At 34.1% G+C, this 22,872-nt stretch overlaps 1 protein-coding gene across 1 annotated transcript; it reads left to right on the plus strand.

Moving 5' to 3' along the window:
* Nucleotides 1–480: 480 nt before the first annotated feature.
* Nucleotides 481–21,866, plus strand: LOC123819383. Its single transcript, XM_045839706.1, has 6 exons — nucleotides 481–682; nucleotides 1,956–2,057; nucleotides 10,676–10,774; nucleotides 12,173–12,385; nucleotides 14,626–14,732; nucleotides 19,866–21,866. Exons 1-6 carry the CDS (start codon nucleotides 592–594, stop codon nucleotides 19,896–19,898), a joined length of 645 nt encoding a protein of 214 aa, XP_045695662.1. The 5' UTR covers nucleotides 481–591; the 3' UTR covers nucleotides 19,899–21,866.
* Nucleotides 21,867–22,872: the final 1,006 nt, after the last annotated feature.

Below are 22,872 nucleotides of genomic sequence, written 5' to 3' on the forward strand. Positions count from 1 at the left end.
GAAAGAACTGCCACTTTAAACTATACCAGCCTTTTTTCTTGTCCATTAATATACTGTTTGTAACTAACTTCTCAGGACTTTCTTTAATTAAAAAAAAATAGGAAGTAAAAAAGGAAAAGAAAAACATTTTGTTCAGAATTAACTCACCTGTGGTTTTCTGGGAGTTAGTAGTGGGTTAAGTACTACGTGAAATTGTAACAGTGTTTTCACAGGCACAATGTGATTAACAATTTCATATATGCAGGAATAAATATACTTGAATTTGTATTTTCACAGGGTAGTCTTGAGTCTGGGTATCTGTATGGTTTTTCCACAAATTAAAAAATATATATTTATGCTTAAAACCCACATTTTTCTCTTAAGATCATTTCTTCAACTTGACGCTTTACTGAAGGAAGTTAGAAAAGGGAGATAAGACGTGTGCAGAAGTAACAGTTCTGTTTTTGACACACTATTTTTTCCTTGTGTTTTACAAAGGCAGTTCACTCAACCTAGTCCCCATATGCACGAATCACCCAACAACAGCAAGAACAACTTCGGGGTGATAGCACAGCGCACAGAGTGATTGAATTGTGCTTTCTTTGTTCAGTAATGTCTGAAGAAGTGACCTATGCTACTCTCCAATTTCCGAATCCTTCTAAGTCAAAGAAACTCCAGGAAAGCTGCAGTCTCAAGAGAACAGGTAAGATCCTCTATGCAGGATCAGACAGATCAAAGACTATTCAGCTATACTACTGGTGGGTCCTCCTGGCTTCAACTCAAGGCTGTTAGACTCTTCTGAGATTCCATTATGGAGTGCTAGTTCATAATAAAGTTGCTATGCCAGACCCTAAATTTATCTATCTTATTTAGTTTGTAAGATCATTATAGAGTATAAAAGAAGACTGTAGTCAAAGCTTCTGGAAATCCAGATTCCTGGTGTCACCACAATAGCATTTCTTGTATTTTTTAGAGATTATAGGCTATTAGGGGAAGGAAAAACAGTAACAGCATGAAAATAATTCTCTAGGGTTTTAATTTAACTGCTAAAAGATATTAAATAGACATATGCTATGAAATTCAAAGGACCATCACACTCTACTCAGTGATGCAAACATTTCTTTCTAAAATGGAATAGACTGAAGCCTCCGTATTCCAACATAATTCCAGTCCACATAATTGCAGTTTGTTGTATCCAACAATTCAACCCCTAGAAAGTTAGATATAACACTGAAACAGTAGGAAGATAACTTTTGAAAACATCAAAATCATATTTACTGAAATATTGTTATTGCAATGAGATATATGGTTTCTTGTGCATTCCTGAGATTATTTTTGTTCTTTATAACTTTTTATTTATATATTTTAATATTTTTGTATGTTTTTAAATTTGTTTTTAAGTCCTTTAGGTTTTAATATAAAATTACATTTATAGATATGTGGAACTTTTAATTTGCTTATTTACCCCAAAGTATTTCATATTCAAATGATGAAGAAAAAGCAGTCCATATAAACAAATCTGATTATAGAATTTTAGGCATCGGGTTAGTAGATTACGTTTTAGAGACAAATTTCCCAAATAGAGTCATCCTTTTTATGATGTTTGATGAAGGATATGTGTGTATAGAGGTATTATATCATTACCATCCAATTAATATCATAGACAACTGATCTCAGGAGGTTATAAAACTGGAGAAGCCATTTATGTTCAGTCACATATTTCCCAATCCTAAACAATTGTTATTAAATTTTTCATAATATTTTTATTGTTTTATTGTTTATTGATCTGGGTAGGTTGCTTGAATTTCACTTTTGTAAAGGGTCACAAAGAGTTTGTGTATTAAGAAAAATATCTGTTATCAAAATCAAGTCAAAAATAGTGGGGATATCTGAATAGTTAGAAAGTAAAAAGAGGACTAGAACAAAGAATGATTTTTAAATTTTTTAAATGTTTTTACATTTTTCTCCCCGTAAAGATAATCATGAAATGCCAGAATTGGAGCTGAATGGTGCAGCTGAAAACAGACCAGAGGCAGCTGAGAGCGCAATTGAGGTGGCAGAGAGCAGAGCCATGAAAGGCAAGAACTATTGGAATAAATAGAGCCACTGGGTCAAAAGGAAATTTAAAAAGAGACATTATGTGAGATGTTGTGGCATAAAAATTAGAGATTACTTTTAAAAGTAAAAGGTAGAAAAATTTTGAGAAATGAAATAAGGAGGGTAAACACAAGGGGATGCACTCATGCCCTATATGGGAAGCCATCTCTTTTTTTATTATTTTCTCCATCTACCCCCAGAGTTTTCATATCCTTTTCTGGATTTTTCTTATTTTTATAACACTAAACAAACCAATTTTTATGATTATGTCCTTTTCTTATATTTTATGGGTGATTTTTCTTAAATTGTCTTTTAATTTTCCCATCAGAAAATATGTTCTTAGTATTATTTTATTTCATCAAATTCTTGTTTTCTAAAGGCTCTTTATAATATTTTATTCTTATGTATATAGAAAAATCTTAACTTCTCTGATAGTTTTTTAAAAATTATATTTTCGAGTCAACCTTATTGAAGTATAATTTAAATACAAAATAATATTCTCATATTTACTGTATAGTTTATTGTACTTAACAAATACATATCTATGTACCACCAAAATTAATATACACCATATATTTGTCACCTTCAAAAGACACTTGTGTGACTTCCAAGCTACCATCATTGCATTATCAACAGTCTTAGCTGCAGATAATCATTGACCTGTTTTCCATCATACTGGACTATTCGGCCGGGTCTAGAATTTAATAAAAATTAATTTGAATAACATATAGTCTTCATGACTATCTTCTTTCATCAGCATAACTCAAATTTTTTTCAAGTATATTTTATTGATTATGCTATTACAGTTGTCCCATTTTCTTTCTCCCCTTTATCCTCCTCCACCCTGTACCCTCTTTCCCTTCAGCATTCCTCCACCCTTAGATCATGTTCATGGGTCATACATATAAGTTCTTTAGGTTCTCCATTTTCTATACTATTCTTAACCTTCCCCCGTCTATTTTGTACCAATTATGCTTCTTATTCCCTGTACCTTTTCCTCCCATTCTCACTCCACCCCCTCCCTGCTGATAACCCTCCATGTAATCTCCATTTCTGTGATTGTGTTCCTGTTTAGTTGTTTACTTAGTTTGTTTTTGTTTTTGTTTTTTTAGGTTTGGTCACTGATATTTGTGAGTTTGTTGTCATTTTACTGTTCAGTTTTGATCTTCTTCTTTTTCAGAGATAAGTCCCTTTAACATTTCATATAATAAGGGCTTGGTGATGATGAACTCCTTTAACTTGATCTTATCTGGGAAGCACGTTATCTGCCCTTCCATTCTAAATGATAATTTTGCTGGATAGAGTAATCTTGGATGTCAGCCCTTGCTTTTCATGACTTTGAATACTTCTTTCCAGCTCCTTCTGTCTGTAAGGTTTCTTCTGAGAAATCAACTGACAGTCTTATAGGAACTCTTTTGAAGGTACCTGTCTCCTTTTATCTTGCTGCTTTTAAAATTGTCTCCTTATCTTTAACTTTGGGTAACTTAATTATGATGTGTCTTGGTGTGTTCCTCCTTGGGTCCAGCTTCTTTGGGACTCTGAGCTTACTGGACTTGCATGTTTATTTCCTTCACCAGATTGGGGAAGTTTTCTTTCATTATATTTTCAAGTAAGATTTCAACTTCTTGGTCTTCCTCTTCTCCTTCTGGCACCCCTATGATTCATTTGTTGGAACATTTAAAGTTGTCCCAGAGGTTCCTAAGCTCTCCTCATTTTTTTTGAATTCTTGTTTCTTCATTCTGTTCCTGCTGAATGTTTATTTTTTCCTTTTGTTTCAAATCATTGATGTGAGTCCTAGTTTCCTTCCCTTCACTGTTGGTTTCCTGTATATTTTTCTTTATTTCACTTTGTGTAGCCTTCACTTCTTCCTTTATTTTATGGCTATACTTAATAATTTCTGTGATCATTCTAATTACCAGTATTTTGAACTCTGCATCTGATAGGTTGGCTATTTCCTCATCACTTAGTTCTATTTCTGAAGTTTTGATCTGTTCTTTTATTTGGGCTGCATTTATTTGTCGTGGTGCACCTGTTGCAATGTAAGGGGCAGAGCTTTAAGTATTCACTATATTTAAAGGACAACCCACTTCACTGTGTTGTGGCGCAGTCTGGATGAATGTTTCTTCTTTAACTCTCTGGTTGTCAGACTTCCATGCAGTTTGATTTTTTGGCAATTCTGGTTGTTTTTGTTTTTAAATTGATTGTTGTCCTTCTTTTGGTTGTGCAAGGAAGCAAAGCATATCTGGCTATGCCTCTGTCTTGGCTGGAAGTCCTCATTAGCATAGTGTTTTTGAAATTCACCCATGTTGTGCAGATTAGTAGCTAATTCCTTTTTTGCTGAGTAGCAGTCCATTGCATGGATACACCACAATATTTATCCATTCACCTGTAGGTAGATGTTTTAGTTGCTTCCAGTTTGGGACTAGTATAAATAAAGCTGCTTTTATGTGCATGTCTTTTTGTAGAAATATTTTTTAGAAATTATATTAGGTAACTATCTACCTAGGAGTAGAATTCTAGATTTGATTGGAGTATGTTTAACTTTATAATAAATTGTCAAAACCATTTTCCACATTTACAATTCCACCAGGAAGTGTATTTACAGAAATTTTGAAATTTCATCATTGTGTTAGCTTTGCTTTTTCTAAATTGCTCATCTGTGTTTTATTTTTCCCTCAGTCTTTCATGTTGTCAGTTTTCTTCAAATATCTGGTGATGTTTGGTTACCTGTAAGAGTGTGATAACAAATCAGTTTTGTTGGTCCCATGTGTACATGTCATTGGCTTATTAAATATAGCCTACATGGACTGGGGCAATTCACTGAAAAACTCCATTGTCAATGTTGGTAGATTTTTTTCACTGTCTTTGGCCAGTTAATTGCTCTGGAGATGAATCCTCCAATATACTGCCCCAGGCAGTCTCCTAGGAGAATGGATGAGAGAGGGTAACTCAGTTTTATGGAATGGAAGAAAAATACTGATAAGGGGAGTCTGCTTGTATCTTACATGGATATTTAGGCACATAAGTGATCAGTTTTCAGATCACTTATACCTCCACATGGAAAGTACCTGATATCATCAATTCCTGGAGCTGTTTTGGGTTCTTAAATGAGAATTATCTTGCTTCTTTTGTTTCTCCTATGCTGACTTTGTTTCAGTTTCTCAGGGCTCACAAAGTTACTAGTCTACCTTCCAAAATTTCATTTCTTTGGTTTTGTTCCTCTTTTTTTAATCATGAATCTATGCCTTCTTTAATCCTCTTTCTACATTTTATTGGAGTTTTTAGAGAAAACCAGGAGAGAAGAATGAGATCTATGTATAACAATTAATTCAAAACTGATCAATCAACATTTCAGTTAACTTAAATGTACTTTTATTCTTCTTTTTTCCTCATTTTCTATTATCAAATACCTCTCCTGAATGGAGCTAGCATAGACAGAGCATTGAAGGTATGTACAGTATATGTCCAAAACTCGAAATTCCAATGAGATGAAGGGGTAGTGGATTTGTTTATTTCTGTGTTAGTTAAGAGATTCCCAGAAAAGAAAAGGGCCTAGTCTCTTGAGATTATTGGACTCCATATAGGAAAAGTGGTGCCAGTCTTCTTGTGTCGTCTCAAGAGGACTTACTTATCTTTCTGGCCTCAGAGGATTAGCATCCAAACTGAACAGGCATGCAGAACCAGTCCTCTGTAATTCTAAATCATAGAGCATGCTAACCTTTGCATCTGAGAAAATACTGGACCGGGTATCATTTTTCATGGATCATAGAATTAACAGCTTGTCATCTGGTATTCCCTTGACACATAGTGAAAGAAATATGTGCTTTCCATCATGCAAAGGTTTAATGGTTCTCAAAGTACTCCAAAGCTTATTGTCAAACACAAGAGTAAATAAAATTAAGACAAAACAATTAAAAATAGCTACTAGTCTTAGGGGACTCAGAGGCCAGAAGAGGAACAAAAAGCCAAAGACTCCAAACAATTCCTGGAAGAGAAAGACAAGCACAATAAGCACCCAACATAATAACATCATTTAAGATATTAAGTTATAGCCTCACAAAAATTTAAACTGAAATAATATGACTTTCACTGTAATAAATTTAGTGGATGAATTGAAAGAAAAAGTAAAGATCCTTAAGGCCCCATGCATATCCTGGAAGATCATATGGAAGAAATTATTCAAAATTAAAGAGATATTAAAATCATGATAGACTTGAGTAATAAAGCCAAGTGATTTAATAGGTAAATACTAAGATTCTGTAAACAGCAAAAATAACAGATATAAACAAGGGAATAATGAAAGGACAATTAGATACCTTCTAATACTAAGTAAAAATGGAGAGAAATTATTACCATTTACTCATCCTAAATTCATCCATTCTAATAAAATAGAAAATCATCATATATTTCAAGTGAGAAACATACTCAAGAAATTTTCTAAACACAGAATTAATAAGGGAAACTTTAGAGGAATGTAAAAAAGTAATAGCTGATGATGGATGACTACAATAAAAATTATAATAGTAAGTGTTAAATTATTTTTGCAATGAAATAAATGTATTCCAAGAGAGAGTTTTTAATAATCTAGGACAAATTTTACAAAATTCTCACATTAAAACCTAAGATCAGGGAGAGAAAGGGTGAGGAAGATATTATAAAAGCTCAGGTTGGGCAGTGGGATTGATAATTATATATAATATTATATTATTGTAACTCAAACTGTAAATTATTAGAGTACTTTGGTGGAGGCAGTAAGGTTGTTGTCTAAGGGCTAGTAACTAATAGAAGAAGAAAGATATACAAGTGGAACTTCTCAAGTACTAAGAAAAAGTAAAAAAAATTAAGTCTGGATTACATCAGGAAAATGCATGTTTAGTAATGATCAAATTTATAATTCATGAACTAAATCTAAAAACCATAAACCCATATACACCAAAAAGATTGAGGTAAATATATAAAACAAAAATTATAAAAGGAGGTTTTATTTGAAGTAAATCTGACTCAGGGCTTTTATATACTACTTTTGTTACTATAGAATACCTAACAAAAATCTGATAAATATGAAATAAGTGATTCAATAATTAAATTATTACACTTACTTAATAGATAAAATACACATATTTTATATAATTGTAAATTCTTCAGATAGTGTATCTTTAGAGCAAAGAGTAATTTACTTTTTAAAAAGCTACTAAATATTGAAATTTTAGAAATTAATAGACCTCTATCTTCCTGATTATAATACAATAAAAGAGCTATAATATTAGAATAATCCAAATAATCTTAAATACTTGGGAAAAGATATATTTCTAATAATATTTTGATTAAAAAACAAAACAAATGAAATTACAGATATTTAAAATGTAACAGGACTTCCAGCAAGATGGAGGCATAGGTGGACGCACCGTACCTCCATGCACAACCAAGATTAGAACAACAACAATTTAGAGGCAGAATAACACTCAGAAGTGATAGAGAATTTATCTGAATGGAAGTTGGACAGCCAAGAAGTTGAAGTAGACCTGTTCATCCAGACCGGTAGGAGGGACAGAGAGGAGGAGCGGGTGCGAGGAGATCAGGGAGAACTGGGCGCATAAGGCAACTGGGAGTGCGTAAGCCTTCTGGGATGCACAAGATTGCAGCGATGGACCCTGAGTTTGCCAATGGCGGCTGGTGGACCCAGTGAGGTGGCATTGTGGACCAGGGTAGAGTGTGCAACCCAGGATCTCAGGGAAGGGACTGAGATCCCAGGAGAGCGGAGCTACCGCCATTGTTCCCTCCCGCCCCTGCCCCCACATACAACGTCACAATCTAGCGACTGGGGTGCCCAGCTCCGATGAACACCTAAGGCTCCGCCCCTCACTGTAACAAGAGTGACCAGACCGGAAAAATAAAAGAGAGAAAGAGAGAGACATGTCTCCAACAGACAAACAGATCAGTCCCCCAGGACTCATCCTTTTGAGCGACCAAGAAATAGCCAATCTATCAGATGCACAGTTCAAAACACTGGTGATCAGGAAGCTTATGGAATTGGTTGATTTTGGGCGCAAATTACATGAAAAAATGCAGGTTACCATAAAAGAGATGAAGGAAAATGCTCGGAGAACCAATAGTGAAGGGAAAGAAACTGGGACTCAAAACATTAGAGTGGACCAGAAGGAAGCAAGAAACAACCAAGCAGGAAAGAATGAAGAAATAAGAATTCAAAAAAAACGAGGAGAAGCTTAGGAACCTCCAGGACATCTTTAAATGTTCCAACATCCGAATTATAGGGGTACCAGAAGGGGAAGAGGAAAAGCAACAGATTGAGCATGTATTTGAACAAATAATAAAGGAGAACTTCCCCATTCTGGCAAAGGAAATCGACTTCCAGGAAATCCAGGAAGCTCAGAGAACCCCAAAGAAGTTGGACCCAAGAAGAAACACACCAAGGCACATCATAATTACATTAGCCAAGGTAAAAATGGAGAGAATCCCAGAAGCAGCAAGAGATAAGGGGACAGTCACCTACAAAGGAGTTCCCATCAGACTACCAGCTGATTTCTCAAAAGAGACCTTACAGGCAAGAAGGGGCTGGAAAGAAATATTCCAAGTCATGAAAGACAAGGACCTACATCCCAGATTGTTCTATCCAGCAAAGCTCTCATTTAGAATGGAAGGGCAGATAAAGTGCTTCTCAGATAAGGTCAAGTTAAAGGAGTTCATCATCACCAAGCCCTTATTTTATGAAATGTTAAAGGGACTTATCTAAGAAAAGAAGATAAAGAAAAAACATGTATAGTAAAAGGACAGCAAACTCACAATTATTAACAACCACACCTAAAGCAAAACCAAAAGAAACTTAGCAAACAACCAGAACAGGAACAGAACCACAGAAATGGGGATCACATGGAGGGTTAGCAACAGGGGAATGGGAGGAGGAGAGAGGGGGAAAAGGTACAGAGAATCAGTAGCATAGAATGTAGGTTGAAAATAGATAGGGGGAGGGTAAGAATAGTATGGGAAATGTAGAAGCTAAAGAACTTATAAGTATGACACATGGACAAGACTAAAGGGGGGGATATGGGTGGGAGAGGGTGTACAGGGTGGAGGGGAATGAAGGGGGAAAATGGGACAACTGTAATAGCATAATCAATAAAATATATTTTAAAAAAGTAACACAAAAATATCTTTTTGAAAACAGCTAACGCTATCAAAGAGAAAGATTTATCACCTCAAATATTTCATTATCAGAGAAGAAAGACTAGCCAAACTTAATAAATATTTTATATATATAAAATATTATATATAATATTTATATATAAATATTACATATATTTATTTATATATATATTTATTATCTTATATATATATTTATTTTTTAATTTTATTTTTATTGTTTATGCTGTTAGAGTTCCTGCTTTCTCTCCCTTTGTCCACTTTCAATCTCCACATTGTTGTCCATGTCCATGGGATGTACATAAATATTCTTTGGTTAATCCTTTCACCATCTTTCATCCCATCTTTCTCCCATCCCCCTACTTCCTGCTGCTGTTTTGTTTGTTAGTATATTGTGTTCATTAGATTCCATGTATAAGTGAAATATGTGGTATTTTTCTTTCACTGAGTGGCTTAATTCACTTACATAATTTTCTGGATGGACCTGGAGAATATATATATATTTTTAAAGACTTTATTTATTTATTTTTAGAGAGGGAAGCGGGGAGAGAGAGAGAGAAACATCAATGTGCGGTTGCTGGGGGTCATGCCCTGCAACCCAGGCATGTACCCTGACTGGGAATGGAACCTGCAACACTTTGGTTTGCAGCCCGTGCTCAATCCACTGAGCTACGCCAGCCAGGGCTGGACCTGGAGAATATTAACACATATTTTAATAAAAGTAAAATAAGAGAGAATCAACAAATTTAAAAGTTTAAGTTAAAAATAGAATAATTTTGAAGACAGAATGTAATCTGAACACTGGTTTCATTTAAAGGAACCCAATACCAAATTAAGGAAAAATGACAAAAGCAAAATTATCAGATATTAGGAATAGTTTAAAGTATACCCATAAACTCGGAGAGAATAAATACATATTACTATAGTCTATGCAAATAATGGCAACAAATTTGAAAATCTAAAGGAAATGGATGATTTCCTAGGAAGCTGATATTAAAGAGAACACCTGAAAAGATCAATCATCAGAGAATGAGCAGGAAATTGGATTAAGTAATACACTTCAATACTAGTGTGGACAAGTAAGGAAGAATATACTGCAGGTGGTCAACACTGATTACATGGAGATGGAAGATAGACCAAGGAAAGCAAGATTAGGAAGATGGGGTAGGGGGAAGACTGATAAATTATAAACCAGGCAGTGTCCATAAAAATACTCAGAATATGACTATTACATTTATGTGAAATTGTGCTTTTAGTGTTAGATGTGAATCTAGAGAATTCACATAAATGGGGACTGCTTGACTTTGCAAATTATTTTTTTCATTAAAATAAAGTAGAGTTAAATGGTCTTATACACAGAGGTGCAGAGGAATTAGGGAAAGAGAGAGTAGCATCAAGGGTGTTTTTCATCTCATTCTTCTGAATTTGTGCTTCCTCATAGGACATTGTAATCCATGGAAAGTGTGGGGCCTTGTGGCTTTCACTGTGCTGATGCTTAATTTAGCAGTGATGGCTGGACTGGGAACCCTGATGTTAATGGGTAAGTTTCCCCTTTTCTCTGAGGCTGTTCCTTCATTTTATCACGTACATCACATTATTTTGATATTGTATTACTTAATATTTTAAGTACTAATGTTTTCTCAAGCTCTTCACACACAGTCTCACTTAATGTTCACCCAAACCATAACCTATAGGTACGTTTTTCCTCAATTTCCAGTTCAGAGTATCCAAAGTACTTTTTAAATTCTGTATGATTAATAAATGATCAGTGGAAAATCTTTGATCATATATGTGTCCTTTTATTTTACACTTTATAGTTGTAATACCCTTTTGCCTTTCATGTTTCTATCTTTTGCTACATTGATCATATTTTTTCTTTTCCTTGAATACTCCCCCAACCTCTGCCATAATTTGTTTCTTTAAATATCCATTAATTATTTATTTGAGAATTAAAAGACTTTTTTAAACACTCCATATTTTGGCATGAGTCTGCCCGAGCCTGGATGCTGGTGGGAAGTGCCCTTCCCCATTCATTCCTTCCCCCAACAGTAAGAAGAAAGGCATCCTGAGGAAATAGAAACTGATTACCACTATAATTGCTAACATTTCTTGAATGCTTATCTTGGTGATTTTTATCTCATTCAATCTTTATAGAACTTAAATTAAAAATTAAAGTTTCTATTAATTTGCAGGGCTGCCAGGTAATTAACATCTATCTATCAAGAAAAGCCAGGTTATGTTGTAATGATTCACAGAATAGATAGCTTATGAAACTTTCTGGATCTTCTGAAGTTCTTTTTTTTTTAAGATTTTGTTTATTTTTAGAGAAAGAGGAAAGGAAGGAGAGAAGGAGAGAAACATTGATGGGTGGTTGCCTCTTGAGTGTCCCATACATGGGACCTGTCCTGCAACCCAGGCATGTATCCTGACTGGGAATTGAACTGGTGACTCTTTGGTTTGTAGGCCAGCACTCAATCCACCGAGCCACACGAAGCAAGGATGAATCTTTTGAAGTTCTTAGAGACATGATCCCTGCCTTTTGATTTTTTTCTTTAATTCTGAGGCATGTGCTTACAAACTCTCCTTAAATTATGGTTATAACTTTTCAAAAAACTCAAATTCACAACACATGGGCTCAGGAATACACTGAATTACACTGTCTTTAATTTTGAAATTTCTGCTTCATGTAGATTTTTTCCATTTTGCATTTAAACTTATCTGGGCATTTCCATAAACAAGGAACTAGTGCACCATTGAGTAATAAATCATTTTTAGCTCAATTAATTTTAATCTTAAAAGTATGTAAGGTTGGTGTTCTACATGCATGTAGCTATCTTTTAATATGTTTTCTATTAAACTGTTAAATAACTACTATAATATTATTATAATTTATTGCAAAATTTTGTGTTAAAGCCTAATCTCTTGCCATGAATTATAGATTACCAAAAACTCTCCTTCAGCAATGGAACAGCACATGACAAGGAACAAAACATAACAGAACAGTTGGAGAAAAGTATAACATTATATCTGGATATGTATAAAAATATCTCAAGTGAGCACATTTCTTTCAAAGAGACGTTAGAAAGCACATTAAAAGAGTTGAAAGAGTATACCTCAAAATGGCATGAGAGAGTAAACCAGACGGACAAAGGTGAGTGAAATCATCTATTTGTTTCATATAGTCTCATCAGTAATTTAGGGTTCTCTAATTTTCTCCAGCCTTTTCACTGGATTCAAAATCTTGAACAATTTCTGAAATTTAAAAAAAAAACATGGAAATATGCTACCCATTTATGAATATGTTACCCATTTATAAAAAACCTTTTTTTGTCTTTCTTGACTAAGTTTCCTTGTATGTTATTTAACCATTACTTTTATCAAACTAATTTCCTTCTCTCTCTCATTAAATTCAGTAAATCTCATTAAAGGGATTCTCTTAAATCCCTTCTTTCTTCTTTTTTTCTTAATTTAAATTCCCATTTTAATGTAATTTTGTTGGGTATATGGGAAATAAGTATTCTGTATATATGCATGTCTGAGAAGGTCTTTATTTTTGGCTGGATAAAAATTTGAAGGTTAAAAATTAATTTCTTTGAGGATATTGAAAAGATTGCATCATTGTCTCTAGCAAATAATGTTTTTAATGTCTGTTCCCAGTGTGATTTTCATTCCATAAAAATGACCTGATTTTAGCTTTTAAATACTTTCTTCACTTTTTAGGAGTTGAAATCTTAGGATGTTCTGGGTATGAGTATTTTTTAATCATTTATTTGGAGTGCCTTTTGTGGGCCTTCTCAATCTGAAAGTTTATGTCAAATTTAGGGAAAATATGTGCTATTACTAATAAATTTATGTTTTCTACTTTTTTTCTTCTTTTGTTTTCATAACATCTCTGCTTAAAATGTTAAAATTTGCAAATTGTCGTCTCTTTTTGGTTTTAGACTATGGGGGATTTTCTAAACTTTATTTATCAATATTTATATTGATTATTATTTTGACAATCATATTTTTTAACCCGATAAAATCTTATGTGATTCTTGAGAGTTGTTTTTTGTAGCATCTTGTTTTTACTTTGGGAATCATCTAAGTATGCTAATTAGAGGAGTCATTTAAAATATGACTCTTGTCTTTCCTATATTTTTCAGGGGGTGAGGATAGATAGGGTTTTTTCTTTTTCTTTTATAATTGGAATTCTCTGTCATGTGCTGGTGCTCTAATATATGTTATAATTCTTGCTTCTCTGTTCACATTTAAGAAAGAAATGAATGGTTGGTTTGGGTTGACACTATTGCTATTAAAACAGGATAGGTTTTCTCTTAGATTTCTCTGGAGATGAGAAATCTACCTGGATATTTTCAGAGTGGAAACCAGGGTGGAATGTATGAACAGAAAACTTCCCAAATGAAGATGGTTATAAAGTGTGGCACTAACAATCATGGCATACACTTAGGCTTTACTAGATTATTCAGTTTCTTCAGGGAGGAACCACATCATTTCCCCTGCTGAAAATCCTATACCATCTCACTAATTTGTCTTCCTTTCACTCTTTACTCTTTCCTTTCTTACCTTCTTTCATTATGAAAAAAAGTGTCAAGCACTTGAGAAGAGACCTTGATAATATACAGTTTTCAGCATAACAGTTCAACAATTCTTCATCTTGAAGATCTTGTGATATGATAGGAAAAGCAGAGGAGTGAACAGATAACTATAACTCAGTGTAAGAAATGCACCTAATCATAAATATATAATGCAAAAAAAATATAGTTGGAATGGATAGTCAAGACTGGATTAGGGTATAATATTCAATGCTGGAAGTGAAAGCATATTAAATAACAGTGATGGGCAATAGCCTGACACTCTCAGGAAAAGTTCAAGGTATTCAAAATATGTGTAGACTGATAAGGAATAAAATTAGAATGACATTAAGGTTCATGGAAATAATGTGGAGGGTTTGGATTTTAACCTGAAAGCAATGGCAGAACACTAAATAATTTAAAGCAACATTACTGGAAATAGCAAAGTGATGAGGTTTCTGTAGAGAATTTAGTATAATAGAGATGGACTAGGGTCTTGTTGCAATGATCTAAACACACTGAAGTTTTCTCTGAGTGCTTTTTATAATCCCTTCATCATTTTTCTTCCTCCGTATCTATAATTCTTCTATCTCAGATTGTTTCAGATCCATATCCCATTTAACTTCATATCATATTCTCTTCCTTCTCTCATATGTTAAACAATCACCTCATTTAACATATGCTTTGTTAATCATTTCAATATATAATGCAGGTGTTTGGAAATTCTGATATATATGCTTACTGATTGTATATCTCTGCATGCATATTGTGCATATGTGTGTAACAGTGTGAAAGACTTTCCTTGTTTGCTTTTCAGACCTCAGATGTTGCTCATGCTCAAAGGCATGCGAATGTCAGAATGAGAGCAAAAGTAATTCCTCCTCCCTGAGATGTGACAGTGAAATATTTGGGAATATAACTCAGGTCTGTGTTATGATTTGTAGTCTGTCCACAGAAATATTTTGGTATTGTTAAGGGTACAGGTAAGACAAATATTAATCCTTGGCTGTTACTAAAAAATGGCCTTTATGCCTTTTATGAGTGACCCCTCCCTCTGAGGGGAGTCATTGGAGAATTCTTATATCACAGGTTCAAATAGCAAGAATATACAATTGTTAGAGTAACCAGTCCATGACACAACAGGTAAGTTATTGAAGTATACACACACACACACACACACACACACATCTGTGGCATTTCTTGTCCCCTGTAATTACTTTTGAGGCATATATTAATAGACATTAGATAAAAACTAAAGCATGGAATTCTCCTCCCTCTTATGGTGATTGTACACTGATGAAAAATTATAGTTTTGACTATAGTCCACTTTGTACAATCATATAAATAATTTGTCTTATTTTTACATGTTACAGCCCTACTTAGCATTATTAAAGTTAAAATACAAAGAAATCAGATAAAGTTACTGCAATGTTCATGATTATTTTGCTGTTACTGTTTTTATTAATATTTGAGTGAAAAAAATGCCAAATTCTTAACTGTGGAATGCTCAAATGCTTACTATCCATCAATATCTAGTTGTTTAATTTGCTGTAATAACATGCTCCAACCCAACTGATCTTGTTATCATAATTAATTTGAATGAGTTTCATGTCTCTGTGATTTTTGCCCTTTATGATTTTATTACCTTATTATTTTGTTCCTTTTGAATTGATTAATCCAACTCAGTTTTCAGGTGTCAATTTTGTTGCTTCTTTGCAAATATTATTGTCAATACAGGGCTTTCTCTTTCATCATTATATTTTTAGTCAATAGCTTTGAATGGGTTCTGCTAGATTTTAGCTTCTTGAAGACAGAAAATGTGTCTTATTCATTATTGTATATCCATTTGTGATACTGAGAATACTTTAAATCTAGCTGAAGTATATACAAGGCTTCTTCACATGTTTGATTTTTAAAAATTGTGGTCTTATTTCTATAAGAAAATGAGTACTTAGAACGTCAAAGGAAAGATTTTTTATTGGTTTAACGCATTATTTTGATAATTTATTAAGGATAGAAACACCTCAATCGAGAAAAAAATTAAAAAATAGTTAAGAAATTGAGAAAAATTAAGAGATAGGATTAACAGTCAAAGGGGGAAATTGGGACAACTGTAATAGAATAACAATAAAAAATTAAAATAGAAAACTTGAAATAAAATTGTTTTAGGCTAAACCTAATTAGGTATGAGGTATGAAGAAAAGAGAGCAGATTATGATAATTTTAAGTTTTCTATCTTGAATTTACACATAAGAAAAAATTATCATCTGGACAAGTACATGCAAAAAATGAGATTAGGCTACCAATTTAAACCACACACAAAAATAAACTCAAGATGGATAAAAGACTTAACTATAAGTCATGACACTGTAAAAGTCTTGGAGGAAAACATAGGCAAAAAAATTCAGATATTTCATGCAGCAATATTTTCACTGATACATCCTCTAGGGCAAGGGATATAAAGGAAAAAAAATAAACAAATGGGACTACATCAAATTAAAAAGCTTCTGCACAGCTAAGAAAAGATCAACAAAGTGGAAAGGGAACCAACCGTATGGGAAAACATATTTGCCAATGATGTCTCAGACAAGTGTTTGATCTCCAAAATATATAAAGAACTCACATGACTCCACACCAGGAAGACAAACAATCCAGCTGAAAAATGCAAAAAGGACCTGAACAGACATTTCTCCAAGGAATACATACAGAGGGTCCAGAGACACATGAAAAAATGCTTAGCATCACTAGGCATTAGAGAGATGCAAATTAAAACCATGAAGAGATACCACTTCACACTGGTCAGAATGGTTATCATTAATAAATCAACAAACAAGTGCTAGCGAGGTTGTAGAGAAAAGGGAACCCTAGTACACTGTTGGTGGGAATGCAGGCTGGTGCAGCCATTGTGGAAAACAGCGGGGAATTTCCTCAAAAAACTAAAGATGGACTGCCTTTCAATCCAGTGATCCCACTGATGGGATTATACCTTAACAATCCTGAATTACCAGTTCAAAAGAACCTATGCAGCCCAATGTTCATAGCAGCACAATTTACAATAGCCAAGTGCTTGTAACAGCCTAAGTGCCCATCAGTAAATGAGTGGATCAAAAAACTCTGGTACATTTACACAATGCAATACTACACAGCAAAAAGAAAAAAAATGCTTATCCCTCATTACAACATGGATGGAACTGGGGAGTATTATGCTAAATGAAATAAACCAAGTGGTGAAAGACAAATACCATATGATCTCATCAATAAGTGGAATGTATCAACAAAACAAACAAATGAGCAAAGTAGAATCAGAGACTTGGAAATAAAGAACAAACTGACAGTGACCAAAGGTGAGGGGAGAGGAGCATAGCAGGGAGAAAGAAGGGGAAGGGTCAAGTCAAGGAACACGTATAAAGGACCTATGGACAAGGACAATGCAAGTGCGGGGATTGACTGTTGGAGTGGGGGGTTATGGAGTAGGGGATAGCAATGGGGAAAAAGGCAGGACAACTGTAACTGAACAACAAGAAATAAAAAAGAAAAAATTATCAAGTATATGTATAGCATTTTTATGTTTGGAACTGATATTGAATGTAAACATTAATATGTCAAATTTATGGTACTTGTGAGAATCATGTGAACATAAAATGCAAGCCTGGGGGTGAATGGGAGATGACAGTAATGGAGAAATTTTTTTAAAACATATCCACCAATGATTTTATTAAACATTAATTACTTATCAAACATTTATCAATGTTTACCATATTTTTGGGAATAACACATGAGTCATCACCATCAAGGGGAATTTGAGCTTGGTAAGGAAGCTTTGGTAAATTAAAAACTATCCAAAATGACTTGGTAAATTGAAAAAAGGAGAAGCCACAGGATAAAAACCTACATATCCACACTATATGTGGGTCAGATAAATAGGAAACTAGCACAACTGTTTAAGAATAAATGATTAAAGAAAAAGGGAGAAAGAACAGAAGCTGATGGGAAAAAAGGAGTTTCAAGAATACTGTAAAAAACAGTGAAAATACCTAAAAAATGTTACATAATGCACAAGTGATGACAAATACTACGTGTTATATGCTTATAATGAGCCACAGACTGGAAAAGTCCTTTCTATCTAATATGTTATTTAGCCTTAAAACAATTTATGATATACCTATCATTAACTCTAAATTTCAGATGAGGAAATTGAAGTTCATAGAGAATAAATAAATTTTCTTAAGGTCACATGAGTAATAAGTACCAGAATGTGGGCTCAAATTATAGTCTACCCATTTTTGAAGCCCAGCATATGACTCAAAATAAAGTGTTAGTTAATTAAAAGATGACTCAGGCAAGAGTGTTATAAATAAAATAATGTGGGTTAAATATTGATAACATTTGATTATTTTCAAACAAATATCTCCTGTGTTTACTAAGGTCTGCAACATAGGCTAAATTCTGGGGATGTAATAATAAGCCCTACCTTTATACATCTTACAGAAGCTTTTATCTAAGGTGAATCAAAACAGTAAATCATGCAAATGGTTATTTTACTCAATAATGGTCTTTCATATATTAAAATGAAAAGTACAGTGCTCAGAGAGAATAGAGATGGCTTTAAATCGGAATGAGGAAGAAGCAGTAAAATAAAGCTTAAACTCCAGATTTTCTCTTTCGAGTCTTTTAAGTTAATGGAAGAGAAGTTATGTTTTATATCACTAAAGAAATGAGAACAGGAGAGCTTTAAAGACATTATTACTTACTTCAGGGTAGGCCCCAATGAAGTGAGAAAGATTGAAGGAGTAGGAGAGAGGTAGTAAGTTGGAAATTTGTGGGGGTACTCATTGGAAAGTCTAGTCTTGAATGAATGGGAACCATTCTGCAGTGAATGCAAAAAAGAAAATTACAACCCCTACAGATGTAGATATGGTGGTATTTGGGGGACTAGGAACTTAGCTCATCTGATACTTTCTGCTTTTGCCTATCATCTGATGAATGTTAAGAGTGCAGTGATATTAAATAGGAAACTTGAAAATAAAGAAAGAAAGTTTTAAAATTTCACTAGGCGAAAGGGGACAAGGAACCAAGAATAAGTGAAATGATTGTTGAGTGGAATTTTGATGATATGAATCCAGTTTTATTGTACTCGAATTAGCTCCCAGAGGTATAAAGGAGCAGTAGCTGATGTTTCTTTTGTATTTAGCTGTTCATTACATGTCTTCAATCACCTGTCTCCTTGAAGGATCTGAATTGTACATCCACCAAGATAGAAAAAGATGGCATGGCAGATAATGTTTCAAAATTATATAATTTGACCTGTGAGTTAATCTGTTCCTTCTATCTTGTCAATAATGAAGGAATGCCTGGTATACTAATTTTGAATGTTTCTCTGACTATCACCTGTGTAAAAGGAGTCCTTGGAATTAAGAACACAGGAGGTAGAAAGTCAGAAGCTTTGCTATATTTCTCTGCCTTTCCTTTCACATTACCATCCCTTGATTTTCTAAGGCACTAAAGTATAAACACAAAATCAAATCACAGTCAAGGGTATTACCCTGTATGATATAAAATAAAGTGCCCCTGTGGAACCAAGAAAACTCTGCTTTGATTCTACTACTTTACATGTTGTATAAAATAATATGTTTACACACTTCATTAAATGAAGATTATGCAAGTATTTTAAGAGAGTTATAATCAGGGTAACCATATGACTTACTGTCCAAACTAGGACACTTTTGAGAGTGAAAGGAGATACTGTTAATAATTACATCAAGACACTGGGCATAAATCAGAAGTGTCCTGGGCAAGCCAAGGTTACTCAGTAACTTCTTAGGTGAAACTGAGAACACAAGGCCAAGAGGGTAGCTCGGGATCCTAGACAGTTGAGGTCTCCTGTGAATTCTCACAGGAGGGTAGAGAATCACCATAGCTATTGTCACTTTGTTTTCTTTTATCAAGGAAAGAATAATATGTTTTGGATATAGCAGATTGGATCTGTGAGGTAACTGTCTCTTTTTTAAAAAAAATAAATAAAGCATACAACTCATTTTTATTTATTTTTTGTTACAGGTTTGGCATCTTTTTAAATGTGTCAAGTGCTGAAACAATGAAGCATGAAGTATTCAATGGAAATGAAGCAATTGAAGCAATGGAAATGGAAAATTGAATGACTCTAGTAGTTAATATTTGTGAAAACAAAGTAGATATGCCACATTTTTAGTCCTAGGTAAACACAAATTTATAGCTTATTATGTTACAAAATATAAATATCACAGGTAAGCTGAAACTATGCAAAAAAAAAAATCTCAGAATCAAAGGAAAAAATTTTATTGTTTTGTGACCTTAAAATCTTTTTCTCAAGACATTAAAACTCTATTACTTTTGATTATAAGTAAATATGGGAATAAAAATAATATTAGTATATTAGAAACATTGAGAATTAAAGTGGTTTATTTTATTTTTTTAAGAGTAGCATGAACAATGGTGCAACTTCTTCTGTGGTCCAACTTACTAAGCAGATTGAATATCCTTTCCATGCCTTAGCAAATTGCCATGCTCTTTTCTAGGCTGGGATCAGCTTTTAACATTTTTATCCTCTGTGGTCTTAAAGACAAGAAATATTTTCAACAGTTCCTTTCATGTGATGTTTTTGGCTGGCATCGTTTCCTCCAGGTGTCTGAGTCTTCTTCATTGCAACTACCTTTCTTATTTATGTCAATACATTTCCTTCATTAAGGTCCTCCGAATGCGTATCAAGACTGAAATGATGGCAGTGTCACCGTTAATCCAGTTAGCGATCCCTTCTTTAATTGTATTTAGATTCTCATTTGCACAGTGTGGTAAAAGTTCCTGCCATACCTCTTTCACTATTACTTCCTGTTAGGATGCTTGAATATTTTCAGTGGTATGCTTGATATTATTTTTTTAATTCAGCTAAAGAAATTGCATGATGTAGAGTCAATAGCCTATCCAAATGTCCTTAAAGAATAAGATTTAGAGTCTGGTGGTAAGAAACATATTTTCACTCTAGGCCCTAAGAGAATCAGTGTGACCTTTTTGTTTTATTTTGTGGAGGCAGCAAAATTAGGCTCCAGAAATTGATTTTGCCTGCCAGCAATTTATTTAGCACAGGTTCACTGTGAGAAATACAATAATTTTATAAGCCAAAACATACAAGGTAATATCTCTTAATAAGCCAAATAAAGAAATAACATACTCCAAACCTATGACAAATTCATCACACTATTGTTTTAGGCAAGGGGAGATGAGAAGAATAAAGTAAAAATTTTGACATGAGGTGTGCCTTTTTGCTCAAGGAGGAGGCACACTTGAGAGAGTCAGGGACTAATCAAGAGCTGACTTGCAGCTTCCTGCACAAAGCAAAAGTTTCGTAGCTAGATCATGTTGTAAGGTAACAGTGACACCAGTGTTAGCAGGCAAGCTGAGATGCTCCAAAGCTTGTCTCTCTTGAGACTTCTGCTTGGTTTCAACACCACTGCCAATGAAGGAGTCATCTTGGCCACAGTAGGAGCAAATATCAAAAGGGCCTTCAGAGAGTTTTTAGGTTAGGAAAGAGTCACCTCTCTCAAATCAAAACTCTCAGATAGTCCTCACACACTTTCAGTGTTTATAGTCTCAATGTACCCTTGACGTAGTTGCTGGCAACCAGCCTCTACCCTCTTAGATGTCCAAAAGTCATCTTATTAATGTGAACTCAGGCAATTGGTTGTAAGGGACTTGTTATGAATAATAAGAAATTCACTTCACCTTTAGGGGCATAAAATATTTCTCCTTTTAGTTCTACCAGTTTTCACTTCTTATAATTTGATGTTACTTTGATAGGTATAGACACTCTTAAATTATTATACCTTACTAGAGAATTGACCACTTTATCATTATGTAATACCCCTCTTTATATCTGATAATTTTTCTTGTTCTTAAGTCTGCTTTGTCTGAAATTAATATAGCTACTTCAGTTTTATTTTGATTGGTGTTAGAATGATGCATCTTTCTCCACCCTTTATATATAACCAGTGTCTTTACAATTAAAGTGTTTTTTTGTAGACAACATATAGTTGTATCTTTTATTAATCCACTCTAAAAAGCTCTGGCTTTTAATTGATGTGCTTAGACCATTCACATTTAAAGTGTTTGTTGATATAGTTGAATTAATATCTGCCATGTTTGTATCTTTTTCTACTCTTTGAACCAGGTGGGTTATTTTCTCTCTCTCTCTCTCTCTCTCTTCCCCCACCCTCCCTCTCTCCCTCCTCCCTTGCCTTCACCTTCTTTGGTTCTATTTGAGCATTTTATATAATTTTATTTCTCTCCTTTCTTAGAATATCTATTACACCTCTTTTTAAAATTCCGTAGTGGCTGCCCTACAGTTTTCAATGGTATATATATGGCTCTGAACATCTATTCTGACTCTGAAAACCTTGTGGGTGTCTAAAAATCTAGCTTTTCCATCATCTGAAAGGCATTCTCATTCACCACCAAAATCTGTGTAAACTCAAATACTCACTGAACATCTCTTTACCTTCTTGCTTTAATTGAAATCCACTTCTCTGTTAGGTTTTCTGCAGCTTTCACAAACATTTGTTGGTGGCTTTTTTCCCCCACATTCCTTGTACAACTAAGCCTGAAAGTTCTTTTTGCTCTTGTTTACAGTTTCCAGAACATCTTTCCTCCCTCCATCTCTAAAAATTTCCAGTGTTTTTAACTGGAACATAATCAACAAAAGAAAAAAGCAAACAAAATACAACCAGAGACACTGAAATTAAGAACAATCTAACAATAGCCAGAGGGGAAGGGGGAGGGGACAATGGTGGGAAGGGTTTTCAGGAACTACTATAAAGGACACATGGACAAAACCAAGGGGGAGGGTGGAAGCAAGGGAGGGAAGTGGGTTTGGCTGTGGGGGGAGGCGTGGTGAGGGGAAAATGCAGACAACCGTAATTGAACAGCAATAAAATAATTTAAAAAGATTCTAGTGTTGACTCCCTTGACTGCAGGCTACTACAGTCACTCCACAACACTGACTATTTCAGTCACCTTCCAACCCTTGATCATATTC

Source organism: Phyllostomus hastatus, unplaced genomic scaffold, assembly GCF_019186645.2.
Source record: "Phyllostomus hastatus isolate PE091 unplaced genomic scaffold, TTU_PhHast_1.1 phas_contig_308, whole genome shotgun sequence".
NCBI classification, from domain to species: Eukaryota; Metazoa; Chordata; class Mammalia; order Chiroptera; family Phyllostomidae; genus Phyllostomus; species Phyllostomus hastatus.

Coding starts and splice junctions, on each gene's coding strand:
- LOC123819383 (XM_045839706.1), top strand. CDS start 592: ATGTCTGAAGAAGTGACCTATGCTACTCTCCAATTTCCGAATCCTTCT. Junction 10,775..12,172: donor GGGAACCCTGATGTTAATGG/GTAAGTTTCCCC, acceptor CATGAATTATAG/ATTACCAAAAACTCTCCTTC. Junction 14,733..19,865: donor TATTTGGGAATATAACTCAG/GTCTGTGTTATG, acceptor TTTTTGTTACAG/GTTTGGCATCTTTTTAAATG.